At 33.3% G+C, this 22955-nt stretch overlaps 3 protein-coding genes across 4 annotated transcripts; 2 read left to right on the top strand and 1 right to left on the bottom strand.

Moving 5' to 3' along the window:
• Positions 1–959: 959 nt before the first annotated feature.
• Positions 960–2083, bottom strand: LOC123308100. The gene is made up of 2 exons (XM_044890643.1): positions 1704–2083; positions 960–1647 (listed from the first exon to the last, which is right to left on the bottom strand). Exons 1-2 carry the CDS (start codon positions 2033–2035, stop codon positions 1611–1613), a joined length of 369 nt encoding a protein of 122 aa, XP_044746578.1. The 5' UTR covers positions 2036–2083; the 3' UTR covers positions 960–1610.
• Positions 2084–9272: 7189 nt separating this feature from the next.
• Positions 9273–12756, top strand: LOC123308279. The gene is made up of 2 exons (XM_044890869.1): positions 9273–9753; positions 12354–12756. The coding sequence occupies exons 1-2, from the start codon at positions 9463–9465 to the stop codon at positions 12474–12476; spliced, it is 414 nt and encodes a 137-aa protein (XP_044746804.1). The 5' UTR covers positions 9273–9462; the 3' UTR covers positions 12477–12756.
• Positions 12757–20214: 7458 nt separating this feature from the next.
• On the top strand, positions 20215–22061 carry LOC123308463. Of its 2 annotated transcripts, none has more exons than XM_044891118.1 (2): positions 20215–21056; positions 21675–22061. In XM_044891118.1, exons 1-2 carry the CDS (start codon positions 20373–20375, stop codon positions 21678–21680), a joined length of 690 nt encoding a protein of 229 aa, XP_044747053.1. In that variant the 5' UTR covers positions 20215–20372; the 3' UTR covers positions 21681–22061. The 2 variants fall into 2 exon arrangements, 1 of the variants encoding a protein (XP_044747053.1); XR_006537125.1 differs by having other exon boundaries at positions 20215–21177.
• Positions 22062–22955: the final 894 nt, after the last annotated feature.

Below are 22955 nucleotides of genomic sequence, written 5' to 3'. Positions count from 1 at the left end.
AATGTAATTCTTTCAAGTGGTAACTATCCTAGCGAATTGAAGATCAATAAAATAACACCCATCTATAAATCCGGAAAAACTGATGACTTAAATAATTACAGACCCATATCCGTTATCAGTAAGTTCTCTTAAGTTTGTGAGACGGTCATCAAAAATAGAACTTTTATTAAAAAGTATGTTGTGGTCGATCAATACCAGTATGGATTTACAAAAAACAGTAATACTCTCAGTGCGGCAGTTGGTTTGATAAATGAAATTTCGTTAGCTCTAGACGATGGCAAAATAGCCGTGGCCATACTAGTCGACTTGAGGAAGGCTTTTGACGTAGTTAGCATAGATATTCTTAAGGAGATAAGCTCCAACGAATGGGATTCGGAGGAAAAATATATGAGTTAATTAAGTCCTATTTAACCGATCGCCGTCAATATGTATGTATATATGATAGCAATTCATTTGGTGTTCCCCAAGGGTCGGTTTTGGGTCCCCTTCTCTATTCATTATACGTGCTTAACTTGAGCAAGTCGAACGTCCGGGCCAGGTATAGGTATTTCGCTTTTGCAGATTACACTATCTTGATATATACAGGTACTAACGTTGACGAATTGAATATGAACAAATTAATGAAGATTCACAACGGTATTTCCATTGGCTTTGGAACAATAAATTGAAAATTAATATTAATAAAACTAAGTATATGGTATTCAAGCAAAACAACAAAAAAGTTAGAAGTCTGAATTTAACCATTAATAATATTGAACTTCAAGAAGTCTGTGAGGCGAGGTACTTGGATCTGGTGTTGGACACAAATTTGAGATGGAAAAGCCACGTTGACTCCATAATCGAGAAGATAATACCGATGGTTTCAGCTATGTATAAGGTTCGATCTTGTTTATCAAAAAAAAGTAATGGTTACAAACAAACAAATGGTCCACTCCACTATATACTTTTAAATTATGCACTATGCATTTCGGCAAGGTAACTTGCCATCATCAGGTGCTCTAAAATCAAACAATTTGTCAAACAACTAAAAAGATCTTAAATTGAACAAATTATAACCTACCGATGCAGTTGTTAAGACGTCAACGATGTAATATGAGCAAAATGGAATAAAAATAAACAAAATCATCAAGAAAACACACTAATAACGACATCTATGTTTAACAATTAAAATCAAATTAAACATATCCACAATCACATGTTCAACAAAAAGGGGGAACATGCGAAAACACACGCATTAAAGAAAGAAAACCCAGATGTCGTCCCGTTCTTCGATATTGTCTAAAATTACAAAAATGAACAGTCCACGAACAAACAAAAACAATAAAATAATAAAACTCAGCAAAAATCAGGCACCTCGTATAGAATTGAAAAAAGTTGAACAGTCAAAGTTAATCTGCTCATTGACGCAGTTATATTCTTGAGACCTCAACGCTCTGTTGATTTCCAAGATCTCCAGAAGATCCAATTGAAGACTCCTCTCACAAACATGCAAAACTTTGAAACCAGTTCTTGGATCGAAAGTGTGGCCTGACTCTAAGATGTGGTTGGCGAACTGTGATGGGGTGTTGACGATATCTTTATCTCTGTTTTTTTCTATATGTTTCAGATGTTCACCAACCCTTGTTTCTATTCTCCTCCCACTTTGACCTACGTAAGTGACATTGCATTGGGGTTGGGAGCAAAAAAGTTGGGAAACTCCAGACCTTTGTGTGATGGGTATTTTATCTTTAGTGTTGATTAGATGTTTAGCCAGGGTATTAACCGTCTTGAAGGTAATCAGAGTATTTTCTGTGTGAGCACTAAACAGTTTTGCGATGCTTCCTGATATCTGTCCAAAAAACCTCAAGCTTCTATAGGTCTTCTGTTGAATTCCATCTGTGAGAGACTTATTCAGCTGCCTGTTCATGTGTCTTCGGTATATTCTCTCAATTGCGCGCTCAGGGTAACCATTTCCTTCCGCAATCTGTCTTATAATTGACAATTCTTTTTGAAAATTGGAGGGACTAAGAGGGATGTTGAACAATCTATGGAACATGGAATGAAATGAAGAGAATTTTTGACTGTACGGGTGGTTGGATGTGAAAGGTATTACGGAAAATATCAAAATTCAAACTGCAATTATCCCTCTCAATAATCAGATCTAAAAAAGGCAAACGGTCATTCACCTCCAGCTCGAACGTAAATTTGATTGAGGGGTGAAGACTATTCAACAAGTCGAGGAAACTCATCAGTTGACCATGGGTGCCCCTAAAAATGGCAAAAACATCATCGACATAACAGTACCACTTCAAGATGTGCTTAAGGAATAAACTTGTTCTAGACAAGTTTTGTTCAAATTTTGACATGAATGCTTCGGATAAAAACGGTGATATGCTGGAACCCATAGACAACCCATCAACTTGACAGTAATATTTATTCTCGAACTGAAAGAAATTCTGTTTAAGGACAAGGTCTAATAAAGTACACAAATCTAAAATTACATGAGTGTGAAGGCCAGATTTTTCAAAGAGTAATTGTCGTACTATCTCCAAACATTCATCTGGAGGAATACTAGGGAAAAGGTTAACGACATCAAAAGAAATGAGCATGCAATCCGAAGGAATAGTAAAGTTCACCAACTTAGAAGAAAGCTCTAACGAATTTTTAATCGAAAACGTGCTTTCAAACTTCAAACATGATGGGAGAAAGGTAGAAAACATGTGAGACAACTTGGAGGCCGGGGAACCTGTGAAGGATACAATAGGTCTGACCGGGCAATTGGGTTTATGGATTTTAGGTAAGCAATAAAGGAGTGATGTTGTGGGGTTCATCGGGAGGATATTTTGTCTACTGGGGTTTAACAAGTGTGAAGCTTCTTGACAGGTTTTTAAAGTCAACTTCATCTTGGCTATGAATTTGTTGGTCGGGTTATACGGTAATTCGTGAAATTTGTTTTCATTAAGTAGATGGTAGACTTTCTCTCTATAATCCACCCTCGACATCAGAATAATGCAATTTCCTTTATCTGCCTTTGTTATAATGAGTTCATTATCTATTACCTTCTTTTTTAAAGATTTCACCTTCTCAATCATGACATCTCTCTTATGTCACTTACGTAGGTCAAAGTGGGAGGAGAACAGAAACAAGGGTTGGTGAACATCTGAAACATATAGAAAAAAACAGAGATAAAGATATCGTCAACACCCCATCACAGTTCGCCAACCACATCTTAGAGTCAGGCCACACTTTCGATCCAAGAACTGGTGTCAAAGTTTTGCATGTTTGTGAGAAGAGTCTTCAATTGGATCTTCTGGAGATCTTGGAAATCAACAGAGCGTTGAGGTCTCAAGAATATAACTGCGTCAATGAGCAGATTAACTTTGACTGTTCAACTTTTTTCAATTCTATACGAGGTGCCTGATTTTTGCTGAGTTTTATTATTTTATTGTTTTTGTTTGTTCGTGGACTGTTCATTTTTGTAATTTTAGAGAATATCGAAGAACGGGACGACATCTGGGTTTTCTTTCTTTAATGCGTGTGTTTTCGCATGTTCCCCCTTTTTGTTGAACATGTGATTGTGGATATGTTTAATTTGATTTTAATTGTTAAACATAGATGTCGTTATTAGTGTGTTTTCTTGATGATTTTGTTTATTTTTATTCCATTTTGCTCATATTACATCGTTGACGTCTTAACAACTGCATCGGTAGGTTATAATTTGTTCAATTTAAGATCTTTTTAGTTGTTTGACAAATTGTTTGATTTTAGAGCACCTGATGATGGCAAGTTACCTTGCCGAAATGCATAGTGCATAGTTTAAAAGTATATAGTGGAGTGGACCATTTGTTTGTTTGTAACCATTATTAAAAACTCCACCGATGGACTATTACCAGATTTAAAAAAAAAGTAAATTTCAGGTTTACAATGCGTTTTTTATGTCACATATAAGATACTTATTACCGATTTGGGGAACCTGTGAAAAAACATACTTCAAAAAAATACAAACGTTACAAAATAAATCAATTAAAGTGTTATTTAATTATGATATATTAACAAATACTACACAACTTTACGCTTATTTGCACATATCAAATTTAAAGAAAGTATTAGAATTAGAACAATGTAAACTAATTTTCAAAATCACAAATAAAATGCAAAAGTGCAATACAGAGTAGAAATTTATCAAAGATGTTCATAGTTATGAAACAAGAACACATCAAAACTCATATCAGACAAAAGTGAAAAGCCAAAAAGGGTTGAATAACTCGATAGCACAAGCTTCGAAAGTATATAATCAATTACCTACTTCCATAAAATCTGTTAGTTCAATTAGTAAAGTTTCTGATCAAAACAGAGGATACTTAGAGTTGATGTAATGTAAATTGTCCGCTTGTTCAATAGAATGTTAAGTTCGCTTCTTTGAAATTTTGTCTTGATGTGGAACTGCGATTCCATCAAACATCAAGTGTTTATGTACGCAATAAGATTTAATTTGCTAACAAAGGCACTGTTTAATTTAAATGGAATTTTGTATTTACTGTCCTAGATACCAGTTTAGGGGATTGTGAATGTAAATTTTTTTGTACTTGTATATGTCATTCAATAAATCATTTCAAAAAAAAAATCCCTTAAAACCAGCACCTATCTATGTTCTGAAACTCCCACCGAGTTATCTTCATTAATATGAATTCACTTATAATTCATACTAAATTTTCCGACCAAATACACCACATACCGCTAAGAATTTGTTTTCTCTCATTCTGTTTGGCCTGGTCTATTTCCAAACCAATTCAGTATTAATTTTCTCAGAAACAAAAAGGTCTAGCTGAGGGGTGCCATCTTGAATTGTAGCATTGAGTGCTTTCAATTATTTCATGCAATGATATATGTTTGGCCAAGCCAAGCCAAGTTTGTTTGGCCATTCTGTACAAAGTCATTACCTGTATAGTCAATTCGGATCTTTCTTAGTTTATGGGTATTTTATCTATCTATTGAACCTTCCTGAAACCCCGGTAATTGAGGTAGATATAGTTCTGCGAAGTCACATTCAAAGAAGGTACCCATCCATTGAACAAGAAGAAGAAGAAGAAAAAAGGGGTGGTTATTACTTATTTAAACTGTCTTTCTTGTGGAAGCGCTTCAGTATCTAGAATATTTCGAAGTTGTAGGAGTGTAAGTGCAATTTCAACTTAGTGATTTGACCAAGTCGATCGAGGTGAGTAAATTATTTTTCAAGCAATATTAGCAAATGTTTGTGTATCCAAGTCCAATTTGTAGCAATTCGAATTTATTTTCTATTTTGGGTTTCATGTCATAAGATTCTTCGAACTCACAATTTTTTCATTATTTATTTTACGATGTTTGAGAGGAGCATGCATTTTTCTAGAAACTTCTGTCTCAACTTCATTTTTATGAATAGCATCTGTCAAATTTTATTTTGTGCCGCCTTTACTTTAGTGGAAGCCGATTTTTTCATATTATTGTGTTTTTACTGTACCTATGTATGTATTAATATACTTCATTCAAATTTATTTTAGCAGTCGGTTGGCCATGAAATAATTTTCTCAAGTTTTTGTAACTAGAACGAAGTAAGGTTGGCACTCATGAAATGTCGTTAACGTCATAACGCCGTTGCCACAACTAATATAAATTTTTATTACGAAAATGCCGAAAGTGACTGAAAAAAGAGACAGGGTTTCAGGAAGTGCTATTTAGAATTCAGGTCCGCTCATTCAAATAGTTATACCCTGATATTCTAAAATCCACAATACGTCAGACGGTAGCGAACATATTCAATGTAAGAATTTATATAATGTTTCATCTGAATCTAAACGACTTACATTTCAGCTGAATATTTCCACAATCATAAAGATTGTGAATGAAGAGGATAACAAAGAATTTCCTTCCATTGGGAGACCCAAAAAAGTGGTGACATTTGAGAATTTTATGTTTGAGTGAATTTTCGTTTTCTACAGGATTTTCGATAAATGTCATCATAGAATAAGTTCCCCAAAATGAATTTTTCTATTTTTCATTTTGTCCTAAACAATGGAAATATCTTAAGGTACCAATAAATACCTAATTATTATTGTAGTATTGAGATGAATAGCCACGAATACGCGCAAGTTGCCCTGTTACTTGTTTATTCATTTGAAATTTTTGTTCAAAGGTGAAGTTCATCTTAACTTGAAACTTCCTTCAATTCCTTTTACTTATATTGATGCAAGCAAGATGATTTTTGTTGAAGAATTTAATATTCTTGTAATTATCTGTTAATTCCTTCGGGAGATACCCATTCCCAACTACTGCATCATATGCATTTCATCTTCGGGTTAATATTTTTGAAATCTACAAATGATGTAAGCCAAAGAAGATAACGAACATTAACTCTCCTCAAGCTAGTGCATATTATGATATTATACTGATCTTTCGTATTTTACATACGAATACCTGGATTTGGTATGCCCTCAATCAGTTTGTATAAACTTCAATTATGTTCGTCACATATTTTCCGAACAGATTCAACATTGTGATAAAATACGTAATAACAGAAACTTTTACGTAGAACATAGCGTTGATTTAAAACCCAAAAATGTTTTGACAAGCTTCATAACCCCACATTTTCGTACTATACAGAGTGAAATGTGTCAAATTTCCATGGCCAACCGACTGCTAAAATAAAAGTGAATGAAGTATACATATATGTATTTTGACGAGCGAGTGACTGAAAATTAAAATTTCATTCAAAGTGACGTTATTTTGAAATAGCAAAAATTTAAACCACTTTTATTGAACTCGGTTCTTTAAAATACTAAAGCACTAATAGTACGTAACTTAGCCCTGACAGATAGTCTCAATAACTCTCGCTTTCACACTGAATATTTTAACATTGAGTATTAACATTGTGCATTAACATTGAGTATTAACTTTTACTCATTGATTTTAATCAAATCTAACGCAGGCAGCGATATAATTCATCGTTGCATTCCGAATGAAATAGCTCCTTTCAAAAACTGGGTGTGACAGTAGATTCTGAAGGTCAAAAGAAGCACTTTTTTCCTTCACATTTTTGTACGATTCGGCCTAGATAAAAAGATATCGCCATTTTAAGTTTTCATAATGAGCTGTGCCACTCCTGGGAAAAAAATCACTTTTAGAATAAAACTACCCAATTTTCGAAACCAGCGCATTATACGAGAAAATATGAAGAATACGAAACGTTCAAATATTCGTTAGATAGCGCCCAAATTAGTTTCAAGAGTTAAGTTCTTTGAATTTTTGGTATTTTTATGGTACGTAATGGATATAATGAGAAAACTGAAAGATGTGGGTTATATCTTATGTTCCGAAATTCATTTCATTATAACACCGTTTGTGAGATAGCATTTTTCATGGTTTTCCAACATACTGCATCTTTTAAACAGAGCCGATGCAGAAAAAATAATTATGGAAAAAACGTGTTTTTTTTACCTCTAGAATCTCCTCTCAAAATATTCATGAAAGGCTCACCCTGTATAAATCTAATGAGTAAATAATGAGCATAGATGTAGTGAATGGACTGAGCATTCTTTATTCAGCTGTATAGAGTAAATGTGGCAAAAAAAATGGGAAAGAATTTTCATTGGATCACGCTCAAGTCTAAGTCGACAGAAGAGAGACAAATATTGGCCGCTTCATAGCTTTTTCTTTTGCAACAGAGTAGACACTCTCACACGGTTAATGCTCAGTCCATTTTCCATGTTATGTCGCAGTACCAGAAACGTCAATTATAATTTACTGTTACATTAAATTCTGATCCTCCATAACGGCTTTTGAAGATCTTTCCTGCAACTGAGGTTGAAGCTCATTTCACAAAATTGGGTTTCTACCTGATAACCTGAGTTACATTGATAAAATATATAATGGAATCTTTCAGAAGTGTTCAGGTTGACTTTCTCACCCGGAAACAGCCCTATGATACTTATGGCGGTGCTTATCGCTAAGCACGGTAGCTTTTATACCGTCGGGTTTTATTCAATTCTTCTTTTTCGATATTACCAGTATTGACATCAAAGATATTTCTTGAATGTAAAGTTACTGATGATTGGGCCGATAAGAGACGTTCAAATATTTTGATGCGCTAAATATTTGCAATGACCACGGAATTTGACAGCGACGTATGCACGGATAAAACCTGATGAATAATTTTTCATCCGGTTGTTTTCCGGTAAAAACCCGTGTATTGAAAGGAGCCTGAGACTTCTTTCCCGAGGTCATTGCAATTGGCGAACTCGAATATCTAAACGCCGCCTATCGGCCAAATCATTAACCTCGGATTTAAGTAATATCGGAAAGGAAAAAGAACTAGACCGTACGGATAAAACCCAATGTTATGTAAGCTGCCTTGCACATCCATATCCCAAAGAGGATTTATGTGCCGGACGGCTATAAGCGCCGCCGAAAGCATCATCCGGTTGTTTTCCGGTGAGAAAGTGAACCGGAATACGTGTGACAGATCCCATGTTATCAATGTAACTAGAAACATCGGGTAAAACTCCGATGGTGTGAAAAGAGTCTAACTTGGCCACTCCATAGTAGGGCTGATGAAAAAAAGACACATTTATTTTTTCAATTCCTTGAGGAACAGTCCCTCACCTGATGCTCGATTTTGATGAATATCATATCACAGAAGTTCATCGAAGAAATTTCATTAAAAATTTCGTAATTCAACATCTACGGTACGGGATCAAGAATGCACCCTCTTTGCGATGTATCAATATATAATACTTTTTTTATTATTTAACTGTAGCATATAGCCGTTTCAGTACAACGGCAATGATGCCATCATTGAACAACCTATAAGAGTACAATATTTTTTATACCAGATGTCGAAATATAGGGAATAATGAATTGAATGCATGAGTTGACAGAATGCCATGGTTCTTTTCCGAAAAGAATCATGGACGCCAAAGATTCGGGATTATCTATCAATCTACATTATTCTTATTATCGAAGAGTTGTTGAAATTTGCTCCTGTATCATTTCTTATTCTAACTAACTTTAGTTTTTAAAAAAATTTCAGATTATTTCATCAAATTCGTTGTGAAGAAAAAGAAGATAGCTATAACAATGAATATCAGCAGACAACAAACCTTCGACTCTCACGGTAAGCCTTTGGCTTCATCCACATTCATCGCGAATGAAAAGGAGGAACCATATGATAAAAGGAATCCAAGAAATAAACACATGGAGTATGATGCATTCAGGGAAGGCAATGTGAAAGATAAAATAAGTTTCTGGGAGGAACATTCTAGGAAATTCGCAGAAAAACATGGTTTTGTGGATATTCCAAAGAAGAAGATTGTGAAAACAAAATTCAAACTGGTGAAATCGGGAATTTATTCCTGCTCAGGCCCTCATCCAGGGTTTCATTTTATAAGCAGCGAAACTATAACATCGACTGGATACTCAGACTTTATCAGCACAAGCAATCGAATCACATCAATGTCCACACCAACCAGTGAATCTGGGATCGAATCAAATGAAGAACAACATGTTGATGAAGATGTTGGGAAATTTGAAAAGGCCAAATCTCAAACACAATCTTTTAGAGATATAGGCGTTAATACGTCCTACCAAAAACAACAAATTGTGAATAATTATGAAGAGACCGAGGAATCTAGAGAATCGACGAATGAGGTGTTGGATTGGAATAAATTAGTTGCCTTCAAAGAAGAAATTTTCCAAATGAATGCTGATTTTATGGCAGAAGTCAGTCGAGAAGAGCTAAGAGAGGTAAGTTCCATTTTTATTGAATTATTAATTCTGATAGTCTCTGTAACGCAATGGAAGGTTCAAAATTGTGTGCACGACTTTCCAGGGGCAATTGAAACTATTAATTGTCTTCGAAGCAGTTCTAGAACATAGCAATTATTCTAACACTTTTTCTCACGTAGAGTTAGCCGTAAATGAATTTGGAATTGATCTATCGTCTTCGAGAAACCGTCAGCAAAATTTATGTTTTAGAAAAGGATATGCATTGATATTTCTAATTCAATACTTTGACTACCCCAAATATAAACGAAGGAGTAGAAGGTTCACGTAGTTACTTCAATTTCAATCCTGACTTACATGTCGGTATTTTGGCGTTAAATTTGACAAAGGCATCACGTGTTCGGGGTATAGAAATACAGGATTTAATACAAACTTGAATACAGGGTGTAACTAAATAAATGATTCCTAATCGAAAAAAGATAAGATCTTTCATATAAAGAAATTTCATTCGAGCATCCCTTGTTAAGATACAGCCCCTGGGGTACATAAAATTTGTATAACAATTTTCTTCACAAGTACTAAAAATGTAACAAATCGAAAAACAGAACAACAACATACAATAAGTATTATTTCAATTTCAAAAATTTACACACTGACACCGTCATACCATCGCTAATAGCGACCTACCTGATAAATTAGTTTCGTATTTTCGCATTTATGACGATATATCTCTGTAGTTTTTAATTTTTTGTTGTGAACTGGTTTATACTGGGCAAAAAACCCAAGAGACATTTTTTGTTGTTTTCCACCCCTTACAATCATGGGGTAAACCAAATAAATTATTGGCTAAGTGTCTTTTTGGTAGTAGAAAACATCAGGTTTATTTCAATTTTGTAACTTTTTTAGTGCATGTGAAAAAAATGTTATACAAATTTTATGTACCGCCTTAAAGGGGCTGCATCTTAACAAGGGATGCTCCAATGAAATTTCTGTATATGAAAGATCCTATCTTTTTTTAGATGGGGAATCACCTCCGTAAATGTTTCACTCTTATTTAGTTACACCCTGTATAATGATTCCTTCAGAATATAAAAAACCGAAGAATAATTCCCAAGTAATCGTAAAATGATTCATAAAATATTCTAGAATAATTCTTTTCTAGAAATATTTTACATTGCATTTCCATTACTACCTGAAAAACTTAATTACAACGGAAGCCAATAACATTTTCAAAAATCACAAAGCTCAATCGTATCAAGTGTTATAAATCTCCTAAGTTGTTCCTGTCCTCAAAGATCATCGTCGAATAATCTCGAAATATATTTAATTATTGAAATGAAACAGGCTATCGGAAATAAATTTTTAAATGGTAAACAAATAATAAGACAAAAAGTTAGATTGCATAGGTATATATTTTAGGGATTGCGTTTTCCACCCCTTACAATCATGGGGTAAACCAAATAAATTACTGGCTAAGTGTCTTTTTGGTAGTAGAAAACATCAGGTTAATTTCAATTTTGTTACTTTTTTAGTGCTTGTGAGAAAAAATGTTATACTCACAAATTCTATGTACCGTCTTAAAGGGGCTGTATTTTAACAAGGGATGCTCCAATGAAATTTCTTTATATGAAAGATCCTATCTTTTTTTAGATGAGGAATCACCTCCGTAAATGTTTCACTCTTATTTATTTACACCCTGTATAATGATTCCTTCAGAATATAAAAAATCGAAAAATAGTTCCCAAGTAATCGTAAAATGATTCATAGAATTTTCTAGAATAATTTTTTTCTAGAAATATTTTACATTGCATTTCCATTACTACCTGAAAAACTTAATTACAACGGAAGCCAATAACATTTTCGAAAATCACAAAACTTAATCGTATCAAGTGTTATAAATCTCCTAAGTTGTTCCTGTCCTCAAAGATCATCGTTGAATAATCTCGAAATATAATTAGTTATTTCAAACACAACTATCACACGATGACTGAGTTCCACTGCGTCTGATACCTAGTCCTTTTGGGATAGAATAAGCCAAAATGATGGAAAAAGCCGAATGAATCCCACACAGCGATTTTCCTTATTCAAAAATAATTTCTGATTTATATAAGAAGGGGTTGACTTTGTATGATATTTATAGTATCTATTTATTTATTTTATAGTATTTCCAACCCATAATTTTTTGTTCGTAACAGCACGAGTAACAGCATATTCCGTACAAAAAAAATTGGGACTTGCAATTGAAAAAAAAATGCTTGGTAACTAGGAATGATTGAGAAATGAGAATAATGGAAAAATTATCGCCAAAAAGTACCAAACCCTTTTTGATATTCCCGAAAGGGGAGAAAATAAATCCATCATTCCATAATCGGGACGCTCGCTCACAGTATAATGAATTTATGGAGTTTTTACTCTAGCACAAAAATATATTTTAATGAATTTTTTTCAAGCTCGATTGATTCAATATAATGATTTCAGTAATTTTTTTAATATCTTATTCATATAATGACGCTTAACCAATCAGAAAGAAGAAGGGAATTGAGCTTAATTTTCTCCAAATATCGAAACTTATTCAGTAGTAGAGTTAATAAATGTATTCTTATACTTATTTTTTTTTTCAGGTTCAGCCTACACGAAATCTGCTTTCCAGCATTAACAGAACTGTCACTAGGTACACCAAGGAAATTGTTGTGTTTTATGTATTTTTCAGAATAGCGACAATCATTTTTTTCTTTTTTTGCTAATTCTTTCAGTTTATTTTGTTCATTTAGATTTTGCTTCTTCTGCTGTTATTCAAAATTGTCAAGCATATCTAAATTTTGGCAACGTATATATTGTTTTAGTACAATATGCAATTGCAAATACAAAAAAAAAATTACCAAAAATCCTAAAAAGTGTACTTAACGAAATTTTTTCGATCTTTATAGATTATTATTATTTTATCATTGTAGTACTATTGTATGAATTTATTTTGTAATTATTCATAGTACTTTCATGTATGTACATGCGTTTATTTATTTTTGATGAAATATAATTTGAATAACGTACACCGATTCTTAATTCATCCTCAAGTCCTCAAAAAATATTATGTATTTCGCCCATAAATAGTCGGGAAGTTAATGAGACTCTGAACATAAGACCGAATTATATTTCAGCGAACAACAAAACCGACTAGAGTTTAATTGAACTATTATATGTATTTGCATCATCAGACGAACTTCATTCTCCTATATACAAGAACAGTAAGGAAAAAACCACACTCAATTAGGTATTTATTGTTTATTGACACATGCATACAAAGGTAACGTCCAGTTTCATAATCAAATTTAACGTCACTTTAAGCTTAAAGCTTCCTTTAATGTCATTTTCAGTAGGGTTAAAGGAAGCTTTAAAATTAAAGCGACTTTAGGTTTGATTATGAAACCGGCCGTAAGTATGCAAATATAAATGAGTATTTGTAATCTAGACTACACAATCTGTCAACAGAAAAGTAAGAAAGGCACAGTCAAATAATAATACGAGTTAATCCCAACATACATACACAAAAAAATCAAGATAGGAACTCTTCCAGGATGTATATTGTTCGCCGCAGTAGCAGCTTCCTCAAGTGTTTACTGAACTTTGATTCATTGAAACCTTTTATATTTTTTAGCTTAGATAAGGTTTCAACGATACACAGGTTGTTTTCAATGGTGAGACTTTTTTTTACATAAGGTAGAACTCGTCAAAATAAATCGTTTAACCAAAAATTGTCTATATAAAATATCCAAGATGGCTGAGATACAACCCCTAGAAGTTCGACGAAATTTCATTGAATTTCAAGGACGGGAGTGTGGAAGGTGACTCCGGCATCGCAAAAACGAAACAAAACAAATGCCTGGACAATAAATGGTTCAGTACCAAATTCATCGGATTAGATGCATCAGGTCACTTTTGAGAGAATCAGAATTATTGTATGGTGCAATTTAGGGTAAAAAAAATGTAGAAAATCGAGGCAGTTTTTTGAAAATGCTTATGTTAGTTATGTTGAAAAAGTGCTATGATGTTTCCCCATTTCATCTAATTTTTATGACGATTGTTGGAATGTCCGAACAAGAGGATTGTGATGCCCATTGTGGAAAAATTCATGAATAATTCAGGCGAATTTTATTAGTGAAATTTTGAAATATTATTAAATTTTTTCACTTGTGTCCTAGTCTCTTCTGTCAGTTGGTATCGATGAGCCATTTCATAAAATCAAAAAATAATGAGAACAATTCGGAAATTCTAAGTTTCCTTTTTCATTACTACGTAAATATCGAACGAGGCAATATCCTCAACGAAACCACATGGTCGAATCAGGTGATAAATTTTTTTCCACCTCTTTGCGATAATTGCACTAATCATTTTCAATTTTTTTTTCAATTTTGTCATTTTGAAAGTTTTGTATAGGTGATTTTTGGTGAAACGCTTCATTTTTACAAATTTTACCTTCTGTTGCAAAAAAAGCCTTCACCTGCATTTCCGATTTTTCATTATGAATCTAACACAAAATGGACGTCATATTGAGGACTCCTCAACAGGAGCTCACAAAGGCAGAACTTTTTTGTCAATAAATAATTCCTATCAGGAATAGTTTGAAAAATTTTATTGGTTTCATTTTCTAGTACAGTGCTTTGGTTTATCTGGTTTTCGAAGGTTTGGATTTCCAGGAAACCCCAATATTTTAAAAATTAGTAGGCATAAGAGAGGTTTGGAGAACTACCCATTTCTTTCTCCTCATATGGTCTTATAGGAACTACAGTATGATGGGTTATTGGTCATAAATCTCCCTGTATTTCATTATATCAACGAGTCAAATTATTTTATCGTTCGCTTTATGTTTTTCGAATTCGCTTATTCCCCTTTTAGTATTATCCTTTGAAATACGGAAGAGATTTATAATTGTATTCTGCTTTTCATCTGTAAAGCTCGTTTGCAACAGCCGAGAATTCTCTAGAAAATTTACTCGAGATTTCATGTGCCGTGAATTATTTACCGTTGCATACGCACTCTCGGTAGAATTCTCTGTTCAGTTACATACAAAGGTTGAGTTCGGCTTGGCGACTTTTCGACTCTGAGCACGTCAAGTGTATTTCAATAGCGTTCGACTTCGATCTCTGAGTATTCCCTTTTCTGTTCGGGTCGTGACGGAGCATGTTCTCCGATCACGCTCGCACTTCCCCGAGTTTGCTTGACGATGGGGATCTGTCAAGTGTGAAGTTGTAACTGCCGTCAGTGACAAAAACCAACGAGTACCTCTTTGAAAAACTGCCCCTGTCGCCATAATGGAAAACAGAATGATTTTTTCGGACTGTGGAACTGAATATGAAGCAAAAATCTCGAAGTTATTGATATTAGAATGATGCCCTATTTGAGAAAATTTGAAGATGTTTTTCAGATTTCAGAAAAATCTTCTGCGGAATCATTAAAGCAATGTAGAATTCAGTCTGATATTGAAGACAAAAGTTGGTACCATTTCAGGTGCCTTTACTTTCCTCTTCCTCATAATCCAAAAAGAGTTCAACACCAAATCTTATAATAACATGGTTCAAATTCATTTTGCACTTTCAAATATCAGATAAACTTTTAAACAAACAAAAATCAAATACAAGTACAAATCATAGCATATAAATAAAAGACTAGGTTATTACTATTTATTTCTTGGTACATAATTAAATCACAAGAGCAAGCAGCAACTCTAGTTAGTGGTGACGGCAAACTGAGCTCAGCACAATGAGGTCAGTACCCAGTACCAAATTTCTGTTAAACGTTGGTCGTTGTTTTCTTGAGCTCCGAGGAACTGCGGGAATCTTGAAAGTACCCAAAACAATTTTCAAATCTTCTCATTCTTACATATGTCGTGTTCTACCATATTTCGAAATGATCACTAATTGTTTTTACAAATTGCACTTATCGAATGCATATTCTGCATATTACGTCGTTGGTTTTCACCAATATTTCTATAAAATTATTGTCGGAGTGCCAAAATAGGACGCGGCAAAAAGTTGTCAACTCGTCTCGACAAACATTTGAAACTTCTAGGTGATGTCGACAGGGAACTCCCAATACGTTCGGGTTTGAAAATGACCGGGAACGAGATCTAATAATGACGTCACGTTCCCCGTGCTCTCTCCGTTCGATCTGTAGAACTTCAAGCCGAACTCAGCCAAAATAATCTCTGCCGTTTTCTTGCGAGAATTTTGTAGAGAATTCTCCAGAGAATTTTCGGCTGTTGCAAACGGGCTTAAGTTACAAATCTGTAGGGTACAATCGTTCTGTCAGTTTCCGATTCACAGATTCGTAAATAATGCAATTCTGGAAATGTTCTTGTAACTATCTTCTTTATGTTATGTTATATTATTTGTTTGATTTAATTTAATTTATTCTGGATGAATGAAACACATATCTAGAGAGGTAGTAGAAGACTGATTTTATTATCACATCTTAATTGACACGCGTGGTACAGACACCACAGACTTGCGTACATATGCTATATAAAAGATGGTGTATTTACAACATTAACATATAATACAAAACCATGACATCTTTCCTTTTTCTCTCTTTTTTTTTTCATTGCCTAATACTAAATAATACAAAATCAACTGTAATTCAAATAAATGTTACACAAATAAAAAACACATTTCATTTAATACATTAACCTATTAGGAGGGTTGATAATACGACCTGTTCTAGTCCTTTGTGGGACAAATATGACTTCGTCATCACTATCACTATTATTAGTATTGCCATTATCAATATCATTATTATCATTATTATATGAACAAGCATCTTTCATTTCACTAGGTAAATCATCATACTTAAATCTATCATTTTCACAATAAATTTTATTATTATTTCTTACTTTAATTAAATATTTTCTATTTCTTATTACTATTTTACCATGATACAATTTGACTTTGAATGTTCTTACATTAATTTTTTCAATAATTTTTCCATTTAACCATTTATTTCCTTTACCGAAATTTTTTACCTTGACTATGTCCCCTGGAGTGAATTCACAGCCTTTTTTTGTTGTTCTATCGTAATACAATTTTTGTTTATGTTGCCTTTCAATTAATTCCTTTTTTATTTTATTATGATTTGGTAATCTAGGCTTTAAAAGAACTTGAGAAATAGGTATATTTGTCCTTAGTCTCCTACTAAACATTAATTGTGCTGGACTCGGTATATTAGATGATATAGGTGTATTTCTAAAATCTAATAGACACAAACCTATATCACTTTCCGACGATTCTGATTTTTTAATTAAATTTTTTAAGGTTTGGACAAATCTTTCGACTTGTCCATTTGATTGAGGATAATGAGGACTGCTCGTTATATGTTGAAATTGCCAATCTCTACTAAAAGTTCGAAATTCTGAACTAGAAAAACAGGGTCCATTGTCACTGACAACAATTTCGGGAATTCCATGAACTGAAAATATTTTTTTCATTCTTTCAATAACTTTTGTACTTGTTTGATTTGAAAGTTCAGCCGTCTCTATAAACTTAGAATAGTAGTCCACTAATATAATATTATATTTATTATTAATTTCGAATAAATGAACTCCAACTTTTTTCCAAGGTCCAATTGGAATCTCATGTGATTTCATTGGCTCCCTAACATTATCTCTACTATTTGACAAGCATGTATCACAACATTCAATAAACTGATCAATATCTGAGTTCATTGTGGGCCAAAATAGAAATTGCCTTGCATTCAATTTAGTTTTTTCTCTTCCTAAATGAGCATAATGTAACCTCTCTAACATTTCTTTCCTCATAGATTGAGGAACAAAAATTCTATTGTTTTTTAAAATTAGTCCTTGCCCAATACTTAGTTCCTCTTTATATGCCCAATATTTTTTAAACTCATCTGGTAATTTATGTTTTGTTTTTGGAAATCCTCTTTTAATTAATTCTTTTAATTTTACTAAATGTTGATCTTTCAATATTTATTTCAGATTTAAAAATTTCATGTTTACTTTTTGTCATAGGAATGTTTTCAATAATACTACAAAGATGCTTATCAATTTCTTCAACTTTTTTCTCGAATCTAACATCAAAATCTTCATTATATGCCCGGCTTAATGCATCTGCAAAATAAATGTCTTTTCCTTTCTTGTACACTATGTTGAATGCATATGACTGTAACATTATGCGCATTCTTTGTAACCTAGGTGGTGTATCTATCAATGGTTTTTTGAAAATGCTTATCAATGGCTTGTGATCAGTTTCTATTGAAATATCTTCTTTAGATCTACCAAATATAAAATAGTTGAATTTGGCACAAGCATACAAAATAGCTAATAATTCTTTTTCTATTTGAGCGTAATTTTGTTGCACTTTTGTGAAAGCTTTAGAAGCATAAGCAATAGGTTTGTTATCCTGCAAAAGAACAGCACCACAACCATTCTGACTAGCATCACATGAAATTACAACCGGTTTATCTTTACAGTAAAAATTCAATACTGGAGCGCTAGTTAATTTATCTTTCAAATTTTGAAAAGCGTATTCCTGTTCTTTTTCCCAGTGGAAATGAACATCTTTTTTAATTAAATTTCTCAATGGTTCTGTTAATTTTGAATAATTTCGAATGAATCTATTTACATAATTTATAACACCCAGAAATCTCTCAACATCTTTTACATTTTTTGGTCTCTGGAATTCTTTTATTGCCTTAAGTTTTGAGTCATCTATTTCTAAACCTCTCTCAGATATTTCAAAACCCATAAATTTGACTGAATTCTTACAAAATTTACACTTATCTAAGTTTAATTTCAAATTTTCCTTTCTAGCTAAGCCTAATACAATTTCAAGAATCCTATTATGCTCTTCCAGAGTTCTGCCGTATACAATTATATCATCAATGTATATTTCCACATTTTCCACATTCTCAAAAATTTCCCTAATTCTTTTCATAAAAACCTCAGAAGCTGAAGAAATCCCGTATGGTAACCTTAAAAATTTATATCTACCAAATGGTGTATTGAAGGTACATAATTTAGTTGACTTTTCATCTAGGACTACTTGCCAGAATCCATTACTACAATCTAATATTGAAAAGTACTTTGCACCATTTATTTTACTTATAATCTCATCTAGACTAGGTATATAAAAATGTTCCCTTTTTATAGCTTGATTAAGATGAAAAGGATCCAGGCAGAGTCTCAGATCGCCATTTGGTTTTGTTACTAAAACTAAACTACTAACCCAGTCAGTAGGTTCATTTACTTTTTCTATCACAGATGTTTGCTCTAGCTCTCGAAGTTTTAATTTCAGCTTCTGGTGTAAGGCTAAAGGAACTTTCCTTGGAGGCTGAACTCTGGGAGGCACTGTTTCATCTAATTTAATTTGGTGTTTACCTGATAAACACCCTAAACCCTGAAACACATCATAAAATTTATTAACTATTTTTGTGAACATTTCATCATTTAGTGTTATTTCTGATATTTCATTCATGAAAGATCGCTTTATTAAATTTAGTTTGATACATGAATGAGCCCCTAATTTCGGAATTTTATCAGTATCAACTATGTGAAATTCAATTTGCTTTGCTTTTGTATTTTCTTTTTGAACATTGAGAGTTAATTTACCTAAGCTTTTAATTTGAGCACCTGAGTATCCAGAAAGTTTAACATTTGTATTTTTTATTTCATCTATTGATATTCCTAATTTCAAAAAATAAACCCACGGCAGAATTGAGCAGTCCGCCGCCTGTATCTAGCCTAAATGGTACTTTAATTGTGTTATTTACATAAAATTCATCAATCCATAATTTCGAATTGTAAGTTATATTTATATCAGAGTTGGAACCTTTTTCAACAGGAATGTTCCCAATAAAAAAATCAGCATTTAAATCTTCATTTTCATTATCTGTAAATATTTCTAACTCTTGAATTTTTTGTTTATTTGAATTTTGACATTTCTCTGCAAAGTGATTTTTATAATTACATTTTGTGCAAAATTTTCCATATGCAGGGCATTCATTTAGTTTGTGATTATAACCACATCTCGTACAATTATTTATATAATTTAATTTACTTAACTTTTGTGACTTCGGCCATTTTTCTGCGCCTTGACTTCTATTAAAAGAGACCCCTTCTTTCTGTTGATAATTCTGACGTGACGTAGAACTCTGGTTGGTTTGATTTAATTTCGAATTATTCATCTTCTTTGATCCTCCAAATTTGTTGATCGCCAATATTCCATCCTTGGAATTTCCATCAATTACTTTCATTCTTTCTGCTGCAATTTCCGCTGCTCGACATATTTCCAATGCTCTTGTCAGCTGAAGATCAGGTTCTCTCAGCAGTCTGTCCTTGATATTGATATCTTGTATTCCTAATATTAATATGTCCTTTATTAAACTATCTGTCAATTGCAAGAATTCGCAAGTTGATGCTAACTGTCGAAGATCGGTGACATATGCGTCGTATGTTTCGTTATCTCTCTTCATCGCACATGTCCCTCGAGTGAGGACTGTCTACTTAGTGCTCTACATAAATTATTATAAACTTAGTTGTCCTCAAGTCAAGGAAAGTAATTTACTGATATTTCCCGGCGCAGAGTACTTGATTATTGTGAATTGTGCAATATTTGTTGTTATTTTTGGTTGAAATGGCGAAACCTGCTTCTACTATTAAAGAGTTGAACGTTCGGGTTGACATGCTGTCAGAAGAACTAAGAAAAGGTATTGAAGATTTCAAAAATGAATTTTTGAAGTCTCAGTCTTCTACCCCTGCAATAGCTGATATTGGTGAAAATCCATTGGATCTCCTGGAGGCATTCGAAAAAAGGATGAATGACGCTATTCATCATATCAAGGTCGACATAGATAGTCTTAGAAATAATGTAAACATGGTAAAGAAGAAAGAGCATAATTCGGAGATGAAACGTAATCTCTGTTTTCTACTTATACATGGGATTCCTGAATCTGAACGGGATATATATGATGCTGTTATAAAGTTGTGTAATAATAAGATTGAAGTTCTTCTGAAAAAGGAGGATTTAAATCAATGTTATCGAGTAGGAAGGAAAAAAACGGATTCTGATAAGCCCAGACCGATCGCAGTACAGTTTCTAAGAAGGTGGAATCGCGATGCTGTGTTTGTAAACAAACGTAAACTCAAAGGAACTAATATTCTTATAACGGAAATGCTAACGTTAGAAAATTTTATATTATTCAAAAAGGCAAGAAGAACATTTGGTAAATCTGTGTGGACCCTTAATGGTGTAATTTATGTTGATTTAAAAGGTCAGAAGAAGGTAGTAAACAATGAAGAAGACCTGAATGATATATTGGTGGGTTGACTCTTTGTATTCTCATAGTTTTGTTTCATTGGTGTTGGAATAATCAGGGTTACTGAATGAGATATAATTTTACTATATAGTTGTTATTAATTGAGGATCATGATTGGCGAGCGTAAGTTGATTCATTTACTCATTTTTGATTAGTTGGATTTGAATATTAATAAGCAATTTTGTTGAGCACTATGATTATCATAGGATTTGTTCATTTGTCAGTGTTGACTTTTTTTTTTTCTTGTATTTTTGCCTGCCTTTTGAGCCCCGCTATCTCATTGTTATTGTAATTTTTTCTGCTTTTGGGTTATAATTTTCCTGTATTCGTTTTTTGCTTGAGAACCTTGAGCGCTCGTATATAGTTGATGATATTCTCTTTGTTTTCTCGCAGCATGTAGTATTGGTGTTTGTATTGGGTTGCTTGCATATTTTTTTTTACGCTTTTGTATCCTACACACTTCTTGATTTTTCACTGCTTCATATAATTTTAACTAGAGAAATGAAATTTGCACATTTGAATACCAGATCTGTTATACCGAATTTAAGTGACCTATCGGCTTATCTTTTGACTCATGATTTCGATGTTCTAACTTTAACTGAAACTTGGCTTTCTTGTAGCATTGATAGTGATTTTCTACAGATACCAGGTTATTCCTTTGTGAGAAATGATAGAGAGGGAAGGGGAGGTGGAGTTGCTGCTTACATAAAACAAAATTTTAAATATCAAATTATTTCAATTGGACAGCAGGTAAGTAATAAAACTGAGTATTTGCTCATAGAGTTAATTGTTGGCCATCGCAAGATAATAGTCGCCACATTTTATCGTCCTCCTCGTTATAATTTGAATAATTTTATAAATGATGTTGACATCGTATTCCCTTGTATTACCCCTACTGCGGACGAAATTCTGTGTCTTGGTGATATGAATGTTGATTTTTTGGGACCGGAAACTCCTTTGTCGACATGCCTAGAGTCATATGGCTTGAAACAATTTTTGAAGGAACCAACAAGAATAACTCGAATTACAGCTAAGTTACTTGATCCCATATTTTTCACTAGAGAGGATTTAGTTGTACGTGTGGGCACCATAGATACATCTGAAATTTCTGATCACCGGTTGGTTTACGGTGAGTTGAATTTGAAGAGTGTAAAAATGAAACCTAAATTAGTAAAATACCGGGACTTTCGTAGTTTTGACCTTGAAGGTTTTCATACAGATCTAGAAGGTCTTCCATGGCATCGTTTAATAGCAGAGAGTGATATTGACAAGAAGGTTGAGATTTTCAATTGCTTGATTCTTGGAATTTTTGATAAGCACGCACCTCTCATTGAGAAAAGAGTTACTAAACCTCCTGCACCATGGCTGACATTTAATCTCAAATTATTAATGAGACAGAGGGACGTAGCACTTCAGAAATTCAAAAGAACTCGTTCATCAGGTGACTGGGAGAGTTACAAACAGATTCGTAATTACACAGTTTCTATGGTTAGAAATGAGAAGAGGAAATATTTGGAATCCATAAGCGTTCAGAACAATCCTGCAAGGTCCTGGAGAGCACTGCGTGATCTCAAAGTTTGTTCTTCGAAAAATGTTGTTAATTTACCAGCATCCCTCTCTGATCCGGATGCCATGGGAAATTATTTTTCGTCTGTTTCCAATGCTAGAAGTCTTAATTGTGATTCGAAGATTGAATTCTATAATGAGAACTCACACTTGACTAACACCTTTGCTTTTTCCCTTGCTACTGTTGAGCAGGTTGATGATATCTTGAATGAGATGAAAAGTCATGCTGTTGGGGTGGATGAAGTATCACTGCGGATGATTCAATTGTGTAGACCATTCATTGTTAAATATATTGTTCATATCATAAATAGTTGTATCGTATCTAACTATTTTCC

This window comes from Coccinella septempunctata, chromosome 2 (assembly GCF_907165205.1).
Source record: "Coccinella septempunctata chromosome 2, icCocSept1.1, whole genome shotgun sequence".
Taxonomy (NCBI): Eukaryota; Metazoa; Arthropoda; class Insecta; order Coleoptera; family Coccinellidae; genus Coccinella; species Coccinella septempunctata.
Note: the sequence above shows the minus strand (reverse complement) of the source record. Positions and strands in the feature narration are given on the sequence as shown.

Excerpts from the sequence above, each read along its gene's own strand:
- LOC123308100 (XM_044890643.1), bottom strand. The coding sequence starts at position 2,035 with ATGTTCCATAGATTGTTCAACATCCCTCTTAGTCCCTCCAATTTTCAA. Across the intron at positions 1,648-1,703 it reads AAAATACCCATCACACAAAG|GTCAAAGTGGGAGGAGAATA; the intron begins GTCTGGAGTTTC and ends TCACTTACGTAG.
- LOC123308279 (XM_044890869.1), top strand. The coding sequence starts at position 9,463 with ATGTCCACACCAACCAGTGAATCTGGGATCGAATCAAATGAAGAACAA. Across the intron at positions 9,754-12,353 it reads GTCGAGAAGAGCTAAGAGAG|GTTCAGCCTACACGAAATCT; the intron begins GTAAGTTCCATT and ends TTTTTTTTTCAG.
- LOC123308463 (XM_044891118.1), top strand. The coding sequence starts at position 20,373 with ATGGCGAAACCTGCTTCTACTATTAAAGAGTTGAACGTTCGGGTTGAC.